The sequence below is a fragment of the Taurulus bubalis genome, assembly GCF_910589615.1.
Source record: "Taurulus bubalis genome assembly, chromosome: 1".
Classification (NCBI taxonomy): Eukaryota; Metazoa; Chordata; class Actinopteri; order Perciformes; family Cottidae; genus Taurulus; species Taurulus bubalis.
Window position 1 is genome coordinate 28,081,451 of NC_136589.1, and position 21,143 is coordinate 28,102,593.

Sequence of the window (21,143 nt, forward strand, 5' to 3'; positions counted from 1 at the left end):
ATTTTACCCAGAAATCCTAATTGCATTTCTCTATATGACAAAAGTACCAAAGAAAATAAGACATTAATTTAATTGAGTAGTTTTAAAAAGTATATTCATAATTCTTCACCCGCAAGTATAATAGTGGACCCAGCCCCCACATGCCCCAGTGCAACCGCACTGCCTGCACTCTATAATTATACTGCTGATCCCAACTTTAACACCACGTCCCACAGGCCCCAACCAGAGTCAGAAACATTGGAATGAACACTAAGCCGTGGAGCAGCCCAAATGTAATCACAAGACACACAATCTTGAAGAACGTCCTAAAGATGTAACTCCCAGACATGGACAGCACCACCACACCTAAAATAGTGGACAGTGCTCCTTGTAGTATTGGATAGCCTAAATGGGCCAAAGCATCAATCGCTTTCTCATTGACATCACTCTTGGAGCTGGAGACAAAAGAGTAAGAAATGTGTGCTGTGAAGTCCACAGAAAAGCCAATGCACATGACCAGGTTGATCATAGAAATGGAGTCCAGGTTTACGCCCCACAGCGCCATGAAGCCCGTCACACCAACAATCACTGAACAAATTGCAAAAGCCACCCACAGGGAACAAAGAGGATTGGGTATCAGAATAAGCGAGACGACCAGCATCACAATCACAGCCACCAGGATAGTTTGAATGGTGTTGTCCATGATGACAGTATACTGGTCAAAGTAGATGAAAGCAGGGTGGTACACCAGGAGCTCTACTGGACTTTCCTCTGCTGTTTTCCTCAGTCCAATCATCAAGTCCTTCGTTGTTGTGTTGTTCAGCGTCTGAATGAAAAAGCGAGAGGCCTGAATCGTATTGTCTGCAGTGAAGTTGATGTCTTGTTTGAACATGGAATTAAGTTCTAAGAAATGTAGCAGATGTGTTTGGAAAGCTTCTTGAGAACCTATATAGAGCTTGGTCGCATTTGCATATTGTAGAAAGTAAAGAAACCAAGCAAAAGTCCCATTCACAAAGTGTAAACTCTCAAAACTTGAAATGCATGAACGCAGATGCTTCTGCTCATCTTCATCCCAATACCGGAAGGGATGCTTCACCGCCACCATCAAGTTATAGCTATATTCAGAGAAGTGTTGCCTTTGACTGTTGTAGTAATCGACAATGTAGGAATCATCCAAAGCCAGATTCCTAATGTCGAGTCCCTCCTTTAAGGTAAAACAGCCATAAACACTAACAGCTAAATAGCATGTGTAAAAGACAAAAACACAAGCTTTTATCCACTTGTGGGTAAGAAATGGACCATAGAAGTGCTCAAACATGAAACTTAAGGGCTCAGTTTCCTCTTTCTCTGTGATTCTATCGTAGCTCCCCCCAACACAGCACACCCTGAAGGCTTTTGAACTTCTAGATGGTAAATCTTCTGGGATTTTGGCACAGGTGAACCAGTGCTTGTTCTCTGCCTCTCTCTGTCCATTCAAAGCCATACACGCCCCCAGGAATGTAATGCTGTATAGATAGCAGAAGCAAATAGAAACCCCAGAGTACAGGCAGAAGGACCGGACTGAACCAAAGGGTGAGAAGTAGCCTAGAAAGAGAGCCAGCGCGTCGGTCACGGTGGTGATGGAGATGGAGACGGCAGCATCCTTGTAGGTGTCGGCCAGCCGGTCAGGGACGCTGTCCAGAACGCGGCTCCTCTGCCAGCAAGAGATCATGATGAACATGTCATCCAGTCCTATACCTTGAGGTTGAAGGTCAGAGGAGAAAGAGTTTTTAGCTTGTATGACTCTTTCCTGTTTTGTGTGCAGGCCTAATATTTGGGAATGTGCACCACTAAAGTAGACAATCAACTGATGTGGGGCCTTATCTTGTGACTTTTTCTTTTTGAAAAGCCTTTGTCAAGATATGTTAACAATACCACTGTGGTAGGACAATACCAGTGTTTGAAAGTTATTTCACGAACAAATGACGTGTAGACTTCTTTGTATTTTGTTGATCCTTTTAAAATTCAGGCTATGCATAATTTTGATTCAGTAACAATGCAGCAGCAGCCATGGTTTTCCATTCATTTCTGTTCATCGTGACAATCAATTAGAAGACTTTTGAACTACAGTTGTGTAATCCCTCACTGCGCAAATTACTTCTGCATTACTTTTTGGGGCCCAACAACAAATGTTTGCCCGTGAGACCCCGAACTGGTTAATCTGGCAATGGTTGTGTGACATGAAAAGAAGTATAATGTACATAATCAGAAGTCAAGATGGTGAAACATGAACATGTCTAATGACAATACATCTGGTCTAAATAATGCTAACACCAAAAATGAAAATGATCAGAATGTCATGTCAATGTGAGAGTTCTCTAGCTTTGATGCTTCCTTGGACAATGGGAACTCATGGACCTACCTAATATCATGAAAGGACAGGAGGCAACTGTCATGACAAAAGGTTGATCCAGCAACAACAGCATACCAAAACCGCTCATGACTGCCAGACCCGTGGAGAGCACCCCGCAGGATGCCACCCACACTTTTGTCCTCACATTATCTGACCTAAAAGAAAATCTGAGATCAAAAAGAGCCACACATACAACATCTATTTTTGCAACATGTTCAGCAGATGTTCTACCAACCTCCAACATGAAATGATTGAAAATGTGATGGCAATGGCATAGGTGATGGAGAATAAATAGATGACGGATGCTGGAGATTTTTGAAATTCCCACTGCATTGACATGGAGGTGGAGTATGACACCTGGAACGAGTATTACTGCATTTAATAGAAGCTAATTAATTAAACAAAAAGGATGTTCAATTAAAACAAAGGACCGTAAAGTTCTGCTTACCTGAATGGAAGTTGATGATTTGTTTGAGACCAAATTAATGAAGCTTTCCAACCAAAGGTCAGTCTTTGCTTTGTTGTCCTCACGTAAATAGTAATGGACCTGCATGGCTTTCGAACTTTCAACAACTGAGCTCTCCTCGTACACTTTCACACTCCCGAGACTTAAATATAGAGGCATATTCCTAAAATCAGAGTCATACCACGGATATGTCAAATTAACATTATCTATATTGTTGGCACTGTATTCAATAATATCTAAAATGTCATTAGAGGTGCAGGATCCCATCACCTCAGCACAAACATCAGCATATTCAAATGACCGGTTGTCAAAATACACGATCATACTCCTAACTTCAAAGTCCAAGTCTAGAATGTGCTGGAGTGAGTCCACAGTCAGAATATTCCTGTCACTTGTAGCTATGAGAGTTGCGTAATTACCATCCGTGCTCAGTCTTAAACGTGAAAACATGGAATCGTTTCTTGGAAAGGTTTCTTGGATATATTTCCTCTCCAGCTTGGCTTGTCCATCGACAGGTGTGAACTGCTCTTCGATATCGTTTGACATTCTGTCCTCCAGGAGATAAAATCCGCTCCCCAGACCTGCCGAGAGAACAAGAGGGGCGATCAAGAACCACCAGGGATGGGAACCAATAAAATTACCCAACATCTCATAGCACATGCAGAGAGGTCTCTCTATGCAATTTGTGCCGAGCCTGGCCATAGCTGCAAAAAAAAACTAGTTTGGGGAATATAGTGGAGCTGCTCCTTTTCTCATAAATTTCAACATTAGAGAGAGCGGTGAGGACAACCAGCTGTATTTATTGTGCTGCAGACTCTTTTCTGCTCCTTCATGAGATGAGATTTGCATAATAATAGGGTTGGCTACTCCGCAATGAACAGACACTGATGAGGTTTGAGGACGGCTTCAGTCAAAGAGCCTATTGTAGAACAGTTGGTGTCGTACGGCTCACTGGTCCCATTTCCATTTCAATACTTACTGTCAATGGTTCCCATTAGCTTAACCCTCAGGTGATTCCTTCTCATGGGTGAGGTAACATTCAACTTTTGGGCCCTTGAAGATTGGTGAAATGTAGCAAAGGCACAGAACAAATACCTATTATAATGTGGATCTTTATTTACTTTGTTTTCAATCAGTCAGTTGACAGTCATTTTCTATGGTAGACTTCCCTCTAATTCCTCATCCACCTCTACTTTAGGGTAAACTCGCCAACAATAGCAAAGGGATATGTGGCTTTATTTCAAATGTACAAACCGTGTACACAAAAACACATTTTGTGTACATTTTTTAAATATTCAAAAGTCAGTGGACAGAATTGAAGCCATGCATGTCAAAAAGCTTCTTTTTTTAAACATGACTAATATTATTATTGTTATTATTATTATTATTATTATTATTAATGTCACAGAACTTACCTATTACAAATTCCCAACATAACTTCCTGACAAAAAAACACATTTATTTTAATGTATAAATGTTGTAATTTTGTTAATTTAATTTAATTGTATTTAATTTAAACAAAACTCTATTCAACTATATTGATGTACATGCAGTACAACGTAAAGTGCACAACCAAGTCTGCAAGAGTATAATAATATAACAAAACGCTGATGACATTCATTTATTTCATTTCATTTTCCAACCTCGTGAAGCTCCGTGACGTCACGACCCCGTCGCAGGCTGGGCGGAAATTGCGTGAACGGCAGGCTGTCATCGGAGCTGCTAACCGCCTGCTGCTCTCAGAAAACAAGTGAAATTCATCATTAAAAGCGTCGCAAAGTGCCAGTGAGACCAGCTCCTCCAGAAATATGGACGACGACGTGCTGACGACTCTGAAGCTGTTGATAATTGGCGAAAGCGGAGTCGGAAAGTCCAGGTGAGTCTGTGTTTGGTCGCGCGCTGTTAGCTAGCCTGTCGTGAATGTTGACATTCTTCTAGTTATGTAAGTGTATTCCCCGGTCAGCTGTGGTTGCTGCAGCTAGCTGGCAGTGTTACCGATGTCCATTTTCCTCCAGTTTAGGTCAAACTCTTACTGGGAACAAGTTAACCATTATAGGTGGCTAATGACGTCACAGAGGCAATTTCACAACTTTTCACTGGTGTTTTGTTGATAAGAGATGCTGCTGCTCTTCATCAAGTCATTGTCAACATAAACTGTATCGTTATGACCTTCCTGTAACGTTGTTGGAGCCTTTAGGAAACCCATGAGGCTATTATTCAGTATGCCTGCTCATTCCCATGCTGTCTTGATCTCCCTCCACAGTCTCCTCCTGAGGTTTACTGAAGACACCTTTGACCCAGATCAGTCTGCCACAATAGGTCTGAACTCTCTCAAGCGCAGACTTACATCCACGTATACACACACACACACACACACACACACACACACACACACACACACACACACACACACACACACACACACACACACACACACACACACACATATTTATGGACACTTCTGATCTTCTAAAATGGACCTCCTTCTCTCTCTACTCTCTCTCTCATGACTGATCAGGTGTGGACTTCAAAGTAAAGACACTCTCAATAGATGGGAACAAAGCAAAACTCGCCATATGGGTAAGACTGATGTCAAAATGTGTTGCCTACAGTTTATTCTTTGTTGTCAGGAAAAACATAATGAACTGCAGGGTTTATCCACAAGATGGCGATATTTCACAGACAATCACTAAAAGAAACTAAAAACAAATTCAATTTTCTTCCGTGAGGCATCAAGTCCTAAGGTCCAATGAAAACACAACATCCACAGCGAGGCCATAGCTGACGCACTTGTTTCCGATATGTGTTTTGTGCTGGAGAATGCCAAGTCTCGAAATACTTCTAGAAATATACTAGTATAAAATAATTGCATACATGTCATAATGTTACATCTAACTACATGGAAATGTAACATGTTAACAGCAGGGTTCGTACGGTCATGAAAAACCTGGAAAAGTCATGGCATTTTAAAATGGTTATTTCCAGGCCTGGAAAGGTCCTTGAAAAAGTAATTTCAATGTGTTACATTCATATGTTCATGTCGTTCATTTAAGCTGAGTTTGAAATTAATTAATATACTTTTAAAAGAAAGACGCTCAAAATGTAAGCAGGCATACCGTTTATTCTCTTAATAAAACTATTGTCTCTCATTCATTTGTGTCATTCAAGGTATACTGTATGCTTTGCAATTCTCATTGTAATACTACATTTTCTCACTTTTTCATGTATACACCGAGATTTCACAAAATGTTTGGTCATGGAAATTTGGTTTAAAGTCATGAAAAGGTCATGGAAAATTCATGGAAATCCATTGGTCAAAATGTGTTTGAACCCTGTAACAGTGTTCTGAGGAATAATTCCCTCAAGCAAAACATCTGTAAAGGGTCATCAATCAACGGCCAATTTCTGTGGCTAGTGTACCTATTGCTCTGAAGTTTGGTGTCATGGATTCTTTTGCTGCAATTGATTTTACGTGTCTTTACTTTTGCAGGACACAGCCGGACAGGAAAGGTTTCGAACCCTGACACCCAGCTACTACCGCGGTGCACAGGGAGTCATACTCGGTAAACAGTGATGCTCATAAAGCCACATAACATGTTCAACTCCAGACCTAGAGACAATTTTTACAGTAAAATAATCACATCCACTCTCTGCTTTTTGTAGCATTTACTCTACACACTATTCTGTAAGTTACTTTGGATAAATACTGTAAATCAACGGCCATCGGATAGCTGCAGTGTGCTGTTAAAATTTGTTATGAATAAAAACATTTACATAAAAAGATGTAATCTTACTTGTCAAATATTTCCATTAACTCCTTTTCTCTTTTTGCATGGTTTTCACAGTGTATGACGTCACAAAGCGTGAGACTTTCACAAAGCTCGAAAATTGGCTGAATGAACTGGAAACCTACACGACACGCAATGACATTGTTAAGATGCTTGTTGGGAACAAAATCGATCGGGTGAGTGCTGCTCGTCCAATACATGTCACTGTCCCATCAGGCCATCACCATAACAGATCTTGTCATATATGTTCAGAATATGCAGTATAAAATGTTAATCTTGGTTTTATACTTACTGCTTAAATTAGTCACAATAAATATAAAAAACACACAACACCAGAAATCCTGGAAGTGTTTCATAAATGTGCTCACCGTCCATTGGTGTTACTTCACTTGATGTTTTATCCTTTACTCGGTGTATTCCACATAGGATGTCTTTTTGTTTTTCAGGACGACCATGAAGTGGACAGAAACGAGGGGCTAAAATTTGCTCGGAAACACTCCATGCTTTTTATTGGTAAGTGTCCATGGAAGACTAAAAATCAGACACGGCCACTTAAACTAATAGAGCCATAACATGTAACTTTCTGTGTCGAGCCACTAAAACCTATCATACTGGGCTTGAAAGACAGAACTGTAATTGTGTAGTTGGAACAAGTCAAGACCTCACTTAGTAAGTCATGCATTTAGTTTGGGTTTGTTGCGTTGTTTATACTGTTTTGGCATTTCTGAGTCTTGCGCGCTGAAAGGTGCGGCTACTCCAGAAGAACTGCATTATGATTAAAATCTAGCAGGCTTTCATTTTTCCGATCCATGTCTACATGTATTCCTGATTCTCATCTCCAATCTGCCCGTCTCTGGGAAATTTCGTTAACATTTATGGAGTTTCCATTTTAGAACGGCTAAATTATGGGGTTTTGAAAAGGTCTGGGCCAGAAGATGTCGTGGATTTAATCCGCTGTGAGGATGGATTCACCCCACGGGTTCATTTAATTCTTTATGTGTCATATTTGTCAACACATGAATATTTTAAAATATCTCTCATTAGTTACTATATTTAAAAAATATGCATGTTTTGCTCTGTTTTTGATTTAAAAATCTGTCATTTAGTGTTTTCTTTGTCACATTTCGGCAAGTGTTGTTCCCAGTTTTTTTTTTTTTTTAAGCTGATTTTATATATCTCGGTAATCCTCTTTCCTTTGTACAGAGGCCAGTGCAAAGACCAAAGATGGCGTCCAGTGTGCCTTTGAGGAGCTTGTGGAGAAGATCCTCCAGACTCCGGGGCTTTGGGAGAGTGAAAGCCAGGGTCAGAGGGTCCGTCTGGGGGAGCAGGAGCCGGGCAGTGGCAGAGCATGTGGAGGTTACTGTTCCATACCCTGAAACTGGACAGAAGGAAAATGGCACCAAAGTGATAGGAATGACTACAGACCAGAAACATAGAGAAAGAGAAGGAACTGAATGAATACTTTTTTTACTTTAAAAAAGTTTATTGTTGGGGGTAGTTCTGTCCGACGAAAGGACTTTGCTGTTTGCACACTTCCTTTTCAACCATCATCTGTCACTACTTTCTGTTTAAAACATGAATGAAAGGATCATGCAAAAATAACCTCTTGCCCAAAGGAAGTATGGTGTTTTAAATTGACATTACAACGCCGCGTGTACGTCATACGAGTACATGTCTGGTTTGAATTTAGCTTATTGTCGGCATTGATTCTGTTGTGCATTAGGGCATCAGGTTCGGAGCGTAGTGCCTATTACATGAACCAATTTGTAGGTTACAGTACACAGCTTTTCAAATTTTACCCCAAATAGTTCCTTATAATCGAGACCGAAGTCCCCTGGAAAGCCCTACATATACTTTGTGAGCTGTAAATGTCTAAATCTAGCTGCAGAGCTACAGTTAAAATATTCTAAAAGACATATATTTGTCAGCATTATTACATAAATAACACATCAGTTGGATTGCGGATGGCGGTGGAAGAGGCTTGTTTTCATGTTTGAGTGATCTGTCATAATGCACCACAACACTGTGAACGCTCCCAAATACGACCTTTCACAATGGACCTCGGCTACTGATACCACTTGATTCTTACTGTTAATCCAGTCTGTGCTTCAGTACATATAGAGGCTTTCAAATGAACTGATGTCCTGTTTTTTTTGTTTTTTTTCTCTTCCTCTTTACATTGAAATATGCAAGACAAGTAGTCGTCTTGGATCTTTTCGGATTTCTTGCAACTGAACCTTTCTTTGTCTTTGCATGTCTGACCTAAACGATAACTTCCACAAGTACAAGTGTAAAGTTTACAGTAATAAGAGCTCTTGCATTAAAATATATATATTTTTTGCCTTTCTGATCTGGCAAAAAGGCAAACAGTGTGTACATTAGGCTCTCTCAGCTTGTTTTCTTCCCATTTATTTATCAGTTTTCTGTGTGGCACTGTGGTCCATATGATGTCCCACTCACTTATTGAAGGCATTTCTCACACATTCTAGTATGAGAGCATTCCTTAGAGCTTCCTGTCCACAGTATAGTATTGTTGTTATTTGTTTGAATTCCTCTTTCTTGTTGACCTTTTTATTCCTGTACTTCTTTCTTCCTGTTGCGTTTGCTGTGCGCCTACTTGAATCATATTCAGCAATATGTTAAATTGATATCTGCCTTAACATTGAATGACATGTGCTGGAGTTATGGTCCAGTGACAGTTGTATTGTTTCAGACTGAAATAAATGACAACCTCAAGATGTCGTCCCTCGAGACTAATTATTGTTTAATTGCCATTTGAGAGCTGCCATGACGTGTCCATGTGTGTAGAAGCCCATCTCATCAAACGTTGGTTTACAGTGGAAACAGCAGTCTCTTTCCATAATACTTTTGAGGACTGTCCTGTTGCTTCTCTGCACAAAATAACAGACCAAAACCGGGAGTGGAAAAATCTTGGTAATCATGTTTTGTAGATTAGTCCCAGAGGACTAAGTGTGATTACAAGCTTATGTTTGGTGTCAGGATTTCTCCAGATGTAGGACACACTGCAAAAGGACAAGAGATTGTGTTCTCTATTTTAACAACAACATATGTTTTTTTGGCAGATGACCCCATATTGAGGTCAGACGATTCCCAAGCTCGTATTTGGTATTTAGTATTTATTATGTTTTAACATTAAAAAAAGATGACATTTGTGTCTCATCTATTATAATGATGTTTGCTGTGATTTTGTCCCCCAGACAGACATCCTGTTGTAAGCAAATTACCTTATTATTTAATTAAAATACATTCACAACTTTATCAGGTTTTCTTTCAAAACCCTGCATTAACAGCAAGCAGTAAACACACCACTGACATACACATAATCACGATGCAGGTAATATGTGAGGCTGTTAGCTACTAGAAGCCTATCTACACTTGCAGCCGACATGGAGCCAGTGTTTACTATTTTGGGTTGGTTTCCTCCCAATTGGGCGACTTTTCATTAAGTTGAAATAGTGTTGGGCTGGTAGAGGAAATTTGGGCTGCTTTTGTCAACATTTGGTGGGATTTCAGAGATATTGTGAAAACAATTGTAACAGAAAAGCTGTCCTTTTATGTAAGAAAAAAAGAAGTACTTGTTTTATATGTTAATAATACCTGACGTAGATCTCTGTTGAATCGAAACGTTGCAAAATTGAAATTGCTGGAAGTGTGCAGATTTTAACAAAATAAAAACAACGGTTACACCATTCAGTAAACATCGTCCTCTCATTCATATTGACTCATTTCATTTGAGAAATATATATATATATATATTGTGCTACAAAGTTAGCAATACAGTTACTTTTTTAGATCTTTTTCTCTGAAAGCTGTTAATTTACATACCTATTCTGCAACAAATGTAAATAATGTCAAACTATGTGAATCCTGCTTTAGCTGGATCGATGCTCATCAGAAGGACTTGAACTTCAGCACTCCACTTGCTGTCTCCGTACTCAGTACGCGATGCCACCCCTTCTGCCCATATTACTGCCGTTTACAAAGCAATTTGAAAGTATATTATGAAACTGCGAGACCCAAAATTGCACACATATGAACTACCACTAAATACAGTTCAGTTAAACATAAGTATGCAGCGCCAGCCCCTGCAAAGTGATGATTTAAAGCAAATGACTGGTCAAAAGTTTTCACATTGGGTTTATTCATATAGCTGCTGTCAACTTTAAGCATTGGATGATAATCCAGTCTCATGGAAGTTAATATAACTTACTGCAATAGACGACAATCGAAAGACATTAGAAACAGGGCAAAAACAGTAGAAAATATGAAACTGCATTAGGTTAGTTTTTCTATTGAACAATGTAAAAATACTTTAAATGTGTATCAGCATTACAAAATTACAGGCTGCACAGATATTGCAAGGCACTTAAGCATCTGGTATTATATGGAACGATAGACCCGATGCTCCAATGACATGCCTACACACGGTTTTCCAGGGCCACGTTAATAGTCTGGACCTCCGAGATATGAGAGGACTTCTGGATGATGCGGTTGGTGAGAGTGGGCCCCGTGGTGCAGCCCTGCCTCAGAGCGGCGGTGGGTCCTGCGACAAACATCCTGTCCATGATAGTGGTCCTCGAAACCGAGAAGGGCCCTCGGGTGCAGCTCTGCCCCGTGCCGGCTCTGGGCACTGTCACGCTGCTCTGATCTGCAGCGCAGCTCTGCCCCCGGGCCAAGTTGGTCAGAGCCACGGCGGCGTGGATCTCCCTCCAGCCCTGATTGCCTCCTCTCTGCTGCTGCTCCCTGTGAATATAGGAAAAAACAAAGAGCCAAATCGGCCAAAGAGCAATTTTAGAAATCCAAAGCAGAAATGGTGGATTTGATTCTCCTTTTGATATACAGCCAGAATAATGTGGACGGATTAGAGGTGGTGGTGGTTCAGTTTCAAGAGAGGGATTATGTAGAGTATTACTTTTTAGCTGATGAAAGTTGAAAAAGGAAAAACAGCTGATTCGATTGTAGATTGAGTGATATATAATTACACATACCTGGCACATTTACTTGAAGCATAGTCCACTGTGTCTGCAAGAGAGAAGAAGGAAAGGACTCACCTAAATATAACTTGATTCAGTTTACTTGATAGCAATGAAATTGCAAACAGAGAATATTCACATGGCCATCAATTTTGGCTGTATGACATACGTTCGTGATAATACATGGATTTTAAATTTGCAGCATGTGTGTGAGTATCTATGCGTGTATCCATGGGGGATTGTGCATCTGCATGGGTTTAGTGTACATGTTTGTTCATGTGAATGTGCTCCCAAATACAAACATGTGCATCAGTTACTACTCCTCCAGTGTGTCTCTCTGCATGTGTTTTACAGTGCCAGATAGGTTTAAATCACTAAAGTGCACCAGCCGACCTGTGCTCAGCTACTCTGGCCAAAACAAATGCAATGCAGTGTTTTACTCTTGAGCTTTTGAGTGGGAAAATAAATACATATCTGCAATGTGCCATAAGGACTAACTTTGTGTTTTCCTGTTTCCAAAGCTCTGCTAGCACCTGTAAAGTTGATCCACTTTGTGTTATTCCTTTCCAAAAGCTGTCTCTGCACATCTCCATCTTTTGTGATCAAGGCCTGACCTCAAAGTGAAATTAAACCATGGATGGGGGAGTGTTTTATGGTTAAATACCTATGGACCTCATCTGTGGAAGAAGAATGGGTCTTTCTCTCTCAATGCCCCGAATCTAAACTACAATATCTCTGGCTATTTCAGAAGCAGTATAAATACAACTTTAGAGTAACCTTATTTTACTTTGCTTTTGCTGTTTGAGCTCTGTGCATTATATGTCGAACTTATTTTCCAGTTTTGGAATACTGCCTTTTTTCATTGAAGCAAATAGAAGCTGGTCAAAGGCAATCTTTTTCAGGGAGCAACATACAGGGAAATTAGAGGTCCATTGTGAAACACAGTCTTTCAACGTTAACAGCCCGAAAACATCCTCGTTTCTGATTTCTTTAACCAGGCTTAAGCCAAAAGCAACTACTTGCTTATGGTAAATCATCTTGCTGTTTTGTGTTTTATGTTTTTTTGCTACTGAACTTCCCTGAGTATTTCTCTCTTTAGCAGTTATAACACTCCTTGCCAAGATAGTTCTTGAGTAGTCTGTTGTATTTATTACCCAGAAAAAAAACATTGTTTCACCTCTGGTGAGTCTCAAATTTACAGCACGGATCAGTTACAACTGCATTTTACAAGGGGTAATGAAGCTGCTCACCTTTTGTTATTGTATATATTAGCCTACATTGAGTTGCAGTATTGTCATTTTATATCTAAGTATCTAACCTTATTCAATTACAAATAAGAAATAGTTTGATTTTGGGGCAAATATTATTATTTACATTTTTTTGCCGAGAGTCAGATGAGATGATTGATAGCTCTCCTGTTTGTACGCTACATATGAAGCTAGCGAGTAGCTGGTTCGCTTAGATTAGCATAAAGACTGAAAGCAAAACAGCTAGCCTTTCTCTGTTTGAACAAACAAAACAAAATTAACTTACCAGCATCTCTAAAGCTAACACTTTTACATATTATATCTAATTTGTTTGATCTGTGCAAAAAAAAAGGTGTAAAAACAACTAGTTTTGGGTGTGCAGTTATAAAACAGTCAAAAAAAAGTTAGGCTAGCGGTCTCTCCCTGCGTCCACTCTTTATGCTAAGCCAATGCTAACCGGTATCAATCTTCTTGGCAAAAAACCCTGAATATGTGTATTTGAATGTTTATGGAACTTTATGTATTTCGGTGTGCTAACAAACTATTAGTTTAAACCCACTTCTCACAGCCAGGTGTGTCATTGGGATCAACACTGCAAAACAACTGTGTGCTGAGACAATATTGTAACACCTTGTTTCCTCAATGCCAATATATATTCACTACCAAGAGACTCCCCTCTCAGTATGCATGTTTTCATTTGAAACAAAATGGGTGGAAAACGCAGCAAGGCGTTTGTCCAGATATGTTTTTCGTCGCTCTGTGTCCAATAAAACACAACTGTGGTCACATTTATGGCTCTCCAGCCTTTTTAAGGGAAACACTGAAGTTGATGCGAGTACCACAGTAAACACCTTCACATTCCTGTAGGCTTCAGTAAATGGTAACATCAGTAACATACAGGACACTATTTTGTGAGACTTTAATGCCTGTGGTGCTCAGACTGATATGTGTAAGACACTGTGTAGCAGCATCACTTATAGCCCCGTCACTTGAGGTTTAGTTTTAACTGTCTCCCGGATGGAGTATAAACGTGTTAATGGTGTTAGTGCCTGTCACAAATCTGGCAGCTTGACTTTCCACTTCCCTTTCACAAAGGAGTCGTACTTGGTTGCAAACACCGTTAATATGACCAGCAGGGATACATAAAAAGTTTGCGTAAACATTTCAAGAGTGCTGATGACAACATCAAGAAACCCCCAAACACTCTATATTAAGAGAGCAATAACATGTTCAAAGGAATAGTGTACATTTTGAGAAATTCACTTATTATCTTTCTTACTCTGAGCTAGATGACAAGATTGATACCTCTGAAATATCTGTATGCTAAATAGGAAGCTGCAGCCAGAAGACAGCTAGCTTAGCTTAGCTAAAGAAAGAAAACCAGCTAGCCCAGTACTTTTCAAAGGTAACAAAAACCTAACCAGTCAAGAAACATCTAAAGCTTATTAATTAACATGTTTCATCTCTTCTGTTAAATCTGGTCAAATAAACCAACTGTGAAACATTGCTGCGGAAGGTATCGCCCATCCTCCAATTCCCCATTAGGTAAACACTGTTATCTCTGTGAGCGCTGTTTCCATCGTTTGCGCTGTTAGCCGCTGGCTCAGTCGCCAAATTGAAAGCCATGTAGAGGCTATAGATAGGCTCTGAATTGTATGTTTAGCAGGTTTAAGCATGACAGTACACTTTAAACAATTAACCATTTCACGGGTAAAATTATGAATTACCCTAATTATTATTATTATTACTACTAATCTCGAGGTCAATTTGAGGTTAAAAGTGTCCCTGATACAGATCAGAAGTCTTGTCACAGGTTATACTAATAATCATTAAATATGTGTCTTTAGACTGGGACCAGGATTTAATGTTTGCTTGGAAATATATAAAAAGCAACAAAAAAATGCCTTGTCTACTTTTTAGGTGAAGTAAGCTAAAGAGTAGAACTGGTTTCAAAAATCTTTTCACAACTCTTATAATATAATGTCCATTTAGATTTATTTTGAGTACGAAAGAAACACTTGGGAGAAGCCGCCTGCCAAAGCACACATGAGTCAGGGAAGCAAAGCTACTCCCTCTAACAGCAACGGGAAAAGCCAAATGGATATTAGTGATCTCGCTCTGGGTTGTCTCACAATTGAGTGGCAGCTCTGACAGTCGCTGTGCACGATGTCTTCAGTGCTTTACTGACAGACTGCTCCATTTCTACATTTGGCTGAGGTTCCCTCTTCTCACCCTGGGAAGAATAAAGTCTCAGACATTCTGTAATTGTCCTTGAGGCTGGACTGGACATTTCCACTATGGCAAGAAGTTGAAGCGGAACAAATGGCACATTCTAGTATATGGAAATGATATTTGTGGTGTGAAGCGGCAGCCAGCGTGAGCTCCGTCCAATTTTAAAATGAGGGATTTCAGCGTCTGCATGAGTCTTTATTAGAAATGTTTGTAAAGGCTTTGGCTCCTTTACCTTGAGCGCATTTGAGTGTTGTCAGTGTGCTGGGCTCCCTATGGGTCTGAAAGGGCACCCAGGTGTCAAACTCCATCCCAGATTCGCTCTAACTTTATAATTGAATCTTGCAGAGCTTCTGAGGGAGAGATTTATTAATGTCAAGGAGCTCTGAGGAACCATGTGGAAGTTTCTGTTCGGTCTGTTCTTATTTTACTGTACGCTGTGGTGTGTTAAAAATGAACCGAAGGGAAGCGAGGTAGTTAAAGTGTCATTTTGTCTCGAATTTAACATAAATCTGCAATTAACAAGGAAGATGCTTTCGTGATTTCTGTAGACAGGGGATGGTTGCACCAATTTCCCTCCCAAATTAACATATATGTTGCATTATTATGGGATTTCCCTGATACTTAGACATGTTCAGTGTCGATTTTGTGTACAAGCGCAATATTCCTCTCAAGTATGAAAACTCATCTATTTGCTTGTTGTGTGATATTGTCTTGCACACTGACAAACACTGGCTTCTCTCACCCATGTGGTAGACAAAATTGGCCTCTGTTTCGTAGGATGACGCCGGAGAAACGACATCTCGATCACACTCGTTGGAGCTAATCGACTCAGAGTGGCTCCTCCTTTTGTGGGCCGAGGGGACGCCGTCGGCCTTCGCCGCCATCATGTGCCGCAGGGTGTCGTTCAGATACCGGTTCAGTAAACTGCTCTTGTACTTCGATGGAGGTGACGCGCCGTCGTCACTGTTGGCGGAGTCCGCCATGGCGAGGATGCTGCCTTGCTTCTCGGGCACGCTCTTGTGGGAAGATGACCTGCCAAAGTCTGATTGGCTGATAGGAGTTTGTAAGGGACACTCTTCATCTGCAGCAAAGGAAACAAAATATCATATTTAAGATGTTACAAACTATGACAAATATAGCTGTTTCAGTGGGAAAAGCTTTTTTTTTTACAATTCGATCTATAAAAAGTAATGAACTTAAATACACTATGAAATTATGCTGTAGCTTGTACCATCAGAGTCAGTGTCATTGCTGCACACGCTCAGTCTCTCAGCGTTTCCCTGGATGTATTTATTGTACAGTTTGATCCTCAGGGCCCAGCTCAGGTCTGGCTGTCTCACTGTGTTCTTCAGCCTCCGCCGGGCATTCGCAAACCAGTTCGAGACCTGCACAGATGCACCTTGTTATAGAACAACGCTGACTTAATTTAAATCCACAAAACTCATAATGGACACATCTCGAAAGTACATTTTCCTTCATTCGTTCTCTCCATGTTTTCTTGCACAAGCTCATCTCTCACCTGCACGAGCGTCATGTGTGAGCCCAGAGCCAGCAGGACCTTCTCTGTCTTGGTTGGGTAAGGGTTGTCCCGATGTTTGTACAGCCAATGTTTCAACGGTCGGGCCATGTCCTGTAGCACCTGTCTCTTGTGGCGAACTTTGACCCCACCCAGACGAGACCTGGAGGAATCAAAAGTTGCCTCGTAGATTCACAAAGACCACCCACGATCCCTTCTGTTCAAACTATTAAACCTACTCATGAAACAGATACAATTATTTCTGTCTGTGGCTGACATTTCTAAAGAACTACAAATAACTTTTCAACTATGTATATATAGGTAGAACATAAAACTACATTTTAGCATGACATATTGAAAAATTAAACAAATTTATTTTGTATATGACATTTTAAATACTACATTTTACGATACATTTCACAAGCGTAAGACCAGCTGTTTAACTGTTCCAAACATAATTTCCAACACAGACAAAAGGGCGTACCCATATCTTCCGTACTTGATAGGAGAGCTGTCGTCAGTGGGGTCCTGGCATCGCAGCAGGTCTGCGTTCTGCTCGCCTGTTAAACTGCTCCGAGGTAAGTTTACACAGTTCAGTCTGCTCCTCTCCTCTGCGCTCATGTTGTCCTCAAAATGAAGCAGAGTCTCAGACTTCATTTCAGCAACTTTGATCATTGTTGAACATACAGAGTTTTCCTTGATCAACAGGTGCATCAGTAGACTTCCAGATGCAAATAGAAGCAGCAGGTTCCCATCCTGGATACACTTGATGTAAAGGTAATAAAAAAAAATGTTGAAAGGGTTCCTTCCTCTTCCTTCTGTGCCCACGGGAGCAGTGACTGAGCAGACAGATGATGACAGTCTCTTATGAGAGAATGGTGTTTTAAAAGTCAGAGGTTGTTGTCTGGTTTAGTTGAGTTTTGTGAGGAGAGTTCAAATAACCTGCTGCTCAGCTGCCTATTGGCTCTCCCGCCATCCAATCACTTTTCTGGAGAGCTCTGTGAGGAGAAGCTTGCAGAACGGCAGCCTTGGACCTCGGCAGTCCTCCAGGATATGAAAAATATTGCACATGAATATCAGAAAATGAGGTCGTTAGATTCACTAGTGGGATTTTTGCATAGTATGTCTACAGCCTGTGCTAAGCACTCAGATTTTCTACACAAGGTATATGAATCTCTTGCGGCTTTACCAAAAATCATGTCAGCAGATATTAATGCATGTTTTACCAGGGGACTCTGGAAATTTATGGGTGTAATTGCATGGTTGCTAATAACCAGTAAAACCACCAAACTGTGCCTTGTGTTAGGCAGGGATGCCTGCTGTGCTGAAATAGATTTCAGTACAAATTGGCTCATAGTAGTTAACACAAAGACTGGAAAATGAACTTGATCCTTGTCTGTATAATCCTCAGAAAATGTTGCACATTGTTGCATATTTTGGAGTCTGAAAGTGAGTCAGAGTGTGCATTTTGAAATGTGGATCTTTTTAATGCTCTCTGCAGTGTGAGCAGGCGTATCAAACTATAATGCTCACATTTGTACATGTTTGTCTTCATTTTGGAACAAGGACTGTAAACACTGATCTAAAACTGACATAAGCTTAGCGTTGTCATTAGTGTAACTTCATGACAACATGCTGGCATTCGGCCCAGTATTCACAGACTCTGTGGTTCAACTTGAGCTGTCATCCTTGCATGTTTTTCCTCTTGACATCCAAACAGTCTTATGTAAAACTCTTTGGATATACAGTAATGACTCTGCCATGCATAATCATACCTTGATTATCTTTATGAAAACATGTGATAAAATGTGATTTTCCTTTCTTCAGGGTTATGGCTAAAATCCGTGCAGCACTTGTTCAACCGTTAAACATATTAAAGGGCTCCATAACGCTTTGTTATAATTCAGCTGGTTGAGTTTCAATGGTTTCAAAGCTGAAAAACACATGGGCCAGAAGCATCCCCGTTAGGTGCAGTAAATTCCTCGCTCACATTCCTCAGTAGTAGTCGGAGAATGCTACATGCTATCACACACCATTTACTCCCGTCCCTCTGTGATATGTTCACCGGTTCAACTGTTTATACTAGCTGGGAGCACACCTCCATTCAGCAGTCAGGAGACCTGTAAAAAGCTCTGTGGGAGGACATATATCTCCTCTTGTTTGGGTAGTTTGGCACGAGTGTGTGTGTGTGTGTGTGTGTGTGTGTGTGTGTGTGTGTGTGTGTGTGTGTGTGTGTGTGTGTCTTGCAGGTTCACAAACTCTAGGCCTATCCAAAGGGCCAAACATCTATCAAGTGTGAGTTGAAGAAATTGAAATTGTGTTCTCAAGTATCCTGAAGAAGTAACTTTTGCCAAATGTAGATCTTGAATTAGTACATATGTAGTATTAGTGTAGGAGATTGTTGATAGGCCTAATACTTAATACTTAATAAAACATTTATCTTAGCAAAACACTAATAATCCCACTGTATACTACCTGTCCAGCTTCAGACAGAAAACTGACAAAGTTAGCAACTAGTTTGAACATTTAGCGACGAAAGAACAAGATATGTACCTCAGGAGTCGGTGGAGACCAAAACTAAGCTAAACGGTGAGAATATTGGACTGCTTGTGTCTACTAGAACAGTGATTTTCAACCACTGTGCCGTGGCACACCAGTGTGCCGTGAGAGATAGTCAGGAGTGCCGTGGGAAAATGTCCAATTTTACTTAATCAGCCCCAAAAAATATTATTTAGTTTCCGCAAATCATTTTCCATTGTTGACCGTCTGACCCTGCAATATAGTCGCTGGCCTAGTAATTAAATACTCTTCTATGCCAGTAGGTAGCGCAATAATTATCCACCATATATGCTGTATTATGCTACAATGTGGCATTTTGTAACTTTTTTAGTTGATTTAGTTGATTTAGTTGATTTTTTTTATTGTAGAAAATGTGCCGCGGCTCAAAAAAGGTTGAAAAACACTGTACTAGAAGAACAGCCAATTGTTTGCAAATACTTTCAATATAACCACCGTTAGGTGATAAAATATCAATGTTGTGTTATGAACTTTGCCGGTGTACAGGCATCGTTATCTTTTGGAGACTTCACTGACAGCGAGGCGACTACAAGTCGAAAACAACAAGAATGTCTTCTGGTGAGATCGGACGTGTTCACTTCCTGTTTTTTTTTTGTAATCAAACCAGCGAAATGTTTCACTCTGACTTCCTAACCTGTTATTTGAAAGATAAACTACATGTTAGCATGTCAAAGCCAACTGTGTCATCATGATAATGAACTGAGTCAGTAATGTAAGTCCTACAGCAGTAATTTTGCTAACATTTGGAGAAATAACTTTCTGCTCGTACCAAACCAAGTAAGGCTGGAGCTACAAACCCGAGAGTAGAAGACTGTCATTTCTTCTCTCAAAAGGTACATAGTCTGACTTTAATGTGTCAATATCAGGACACAGTAGATGACTCTTTCAGTTTTCTCTGTAATGAACTAAACACCTTTTCACCTTCCTGCTTCAGTTTTGTATAATTCACTCCCATTTACTTTCAGCATGCACGTTACTGTGCTGCTTGTTTAAAAGTTATGAATATCTCATGCAAAGACGAAGATATTGTTTAACGTCCGTCATATTTATTTTTTCATACTTCGAATAGACAGTTTGATGATTGAGCCAAATTATCCGAGACCAATTGACATCATACTTCTGTGTAATGTTTGAAGTTGGAGCTGCAGTGCACATAAAACGGTGGGTTTTCATTGGATTGCTCCGGTGTCTTAAATGGCATCGTTATGATCTCAGAGGGTGCCTGCAGATTCTCAGGGATGTGATGAAGTTATACTGCTACACTTTGTCTGAGGTCGGGCTTCAGGCCTTGCAGAAGTGTGATTGTTGTATCCTGACAGTCTGTGTTGTAAGTTTTGATGCCCAGGGGACATGTGGACACACTATTGTGTGCATCTCTACCCATCTATTTGGGACACTGACCATAAGCCTGCCAAACTAAAATAAACACCTGAGACAAAATGGCGTGCTCTTTATCCCTGCAGCTTAACCCACTATGTGTAAAACCTCCCCGTGCTTTTACAGTAAGCTTTTATGTGCAGCCGTTACTTTCTCTTCGTACATCTGCGAAGGCCCGAGTCCCTAGAAAGCCATTACCGTCTCCACACATCGCGTTGTTCCCTCTTTCTCACAAACACAACATGACAGCCACATTAACACCCCTTCACACCCAATTGAGCACAGCATCCAAAAAGGGGAAGGAAACACCATGAATGTGGAGGAATTCAGTCATTAAAAGGAATTGGTTTAAGCAGCTAGTGTGGAGGAGAGCAGTTGAATCTGCAGCTGTGATGCTCAAATATGGTTATTTATTAATGGTGTGTCTCTAATGGCTCTAGTGAATCTCCGCCAATTATTCGTCAATGTCTCAATATGATTGTGAATAAAAAAGGATTCTTTACAATTCAGGGTCTATGAAAGGATAGATTTTCAGCATATGGTGTTAAAAATGCACAACCCTTAAAAATCTTCAA

The 21,143-nt window shown here is 40.3% G+C and overlaps 3 protein-coding genes across 3 annotated transcripts; 1 reads left to right on the plus strand and 2 right to left on the minus strand.

Moving 5' to 3' along the window:
• Positions 1-196: 196 nt before the first annotated feature.
• Positions 197-3,539, minus strand: ptchd3b (patched domain containing 3b; the record flags this gene model as incomplete). The annotated part of the gene is made up of 4 exons (XM_079233130.1): positions 197-1,716; positions 2,381-2,526; positions 2,607-2,728; positions 2,820-3,539. The coding sequence occupies 4 exons, from the start codon at positions 3,537-3,539 to the stop codon at positions 197-199; spliced, it is 2,508 nt and encodes an 835-aa protein (XP_079089256.1).
• Positions 3,540-4,577: 1,038 nt separating this feature from the next.
• On the plus strand, positions 4,578-9,363 carry LOC306739338 (ras-related protein Rab-18-B). The gene is made up of 7 exons (XM_079221331.1): positions 4,578-4,713; positions 5,101-5,156; positions 5,356-5,417; positions 6,328-6,400; positions 6,683-6,801; positions 7,072-7,138; positions 7,829-9,363. Exons 1-7 carry the CDS (start codon positions 4,646-4,648, stop codon positions 7,999-8,001), a joined length of 618 nt encoding a protein of 205 aa, XP_079077457.1. The 5' UTR covers positions 4,578-4,645; the 3' UTR covers positions 8,002-9,363.
• A 1,701-nt stretch (positions 9,364-11,064) lies between these two features.
• Positions 11,065-17,328, minus strand: LOC306744810 (homeobox protein Mohawk-like; the record flags this gene model as incomplete). Its single annotated transcript, XM_079227497.1, has 6 exons — positions 11,065-11,389; positions 11,635-11,668; positions 15,841-16,179; positions 16,330-16,483; positions 16,618-16,777; positions 17,099-17,328. 6 exons carry the CDS (start codon positions 17,326-17,328, stop codon positions 11,065-11,067), a joined length of 1,242 nt encoding a protein of 413 aa, XP_079083623.1.
• Positions 17,329-21,143: the final 3,815 nt, after the last annotated feature.

Bases quoted from the DNA above. Each gene is read 5' to 3' on its own strand.
- LOC306739338 (XM_079221331.1), top strand. From the start codon at position 4,646: ATGGACGACGACGTGCTGACGACTCTGAAGCTGTTGATAATTGGCGAA. The intron at 6,401-6,682 runs GTAAACAGTGAT...TGGTTTTCACAG, and splicing joins TGCACAGGGAGTCATACTCG to TGTATGACGTCACAAAGCGT. The intron at 6,802-7,071 runs GTGAGTGCTGCT...TTTGTTTTTCAG, and splicing joins TTGGGAACAAAATCGATCGG to GACGACCATGAAGTGGACAG.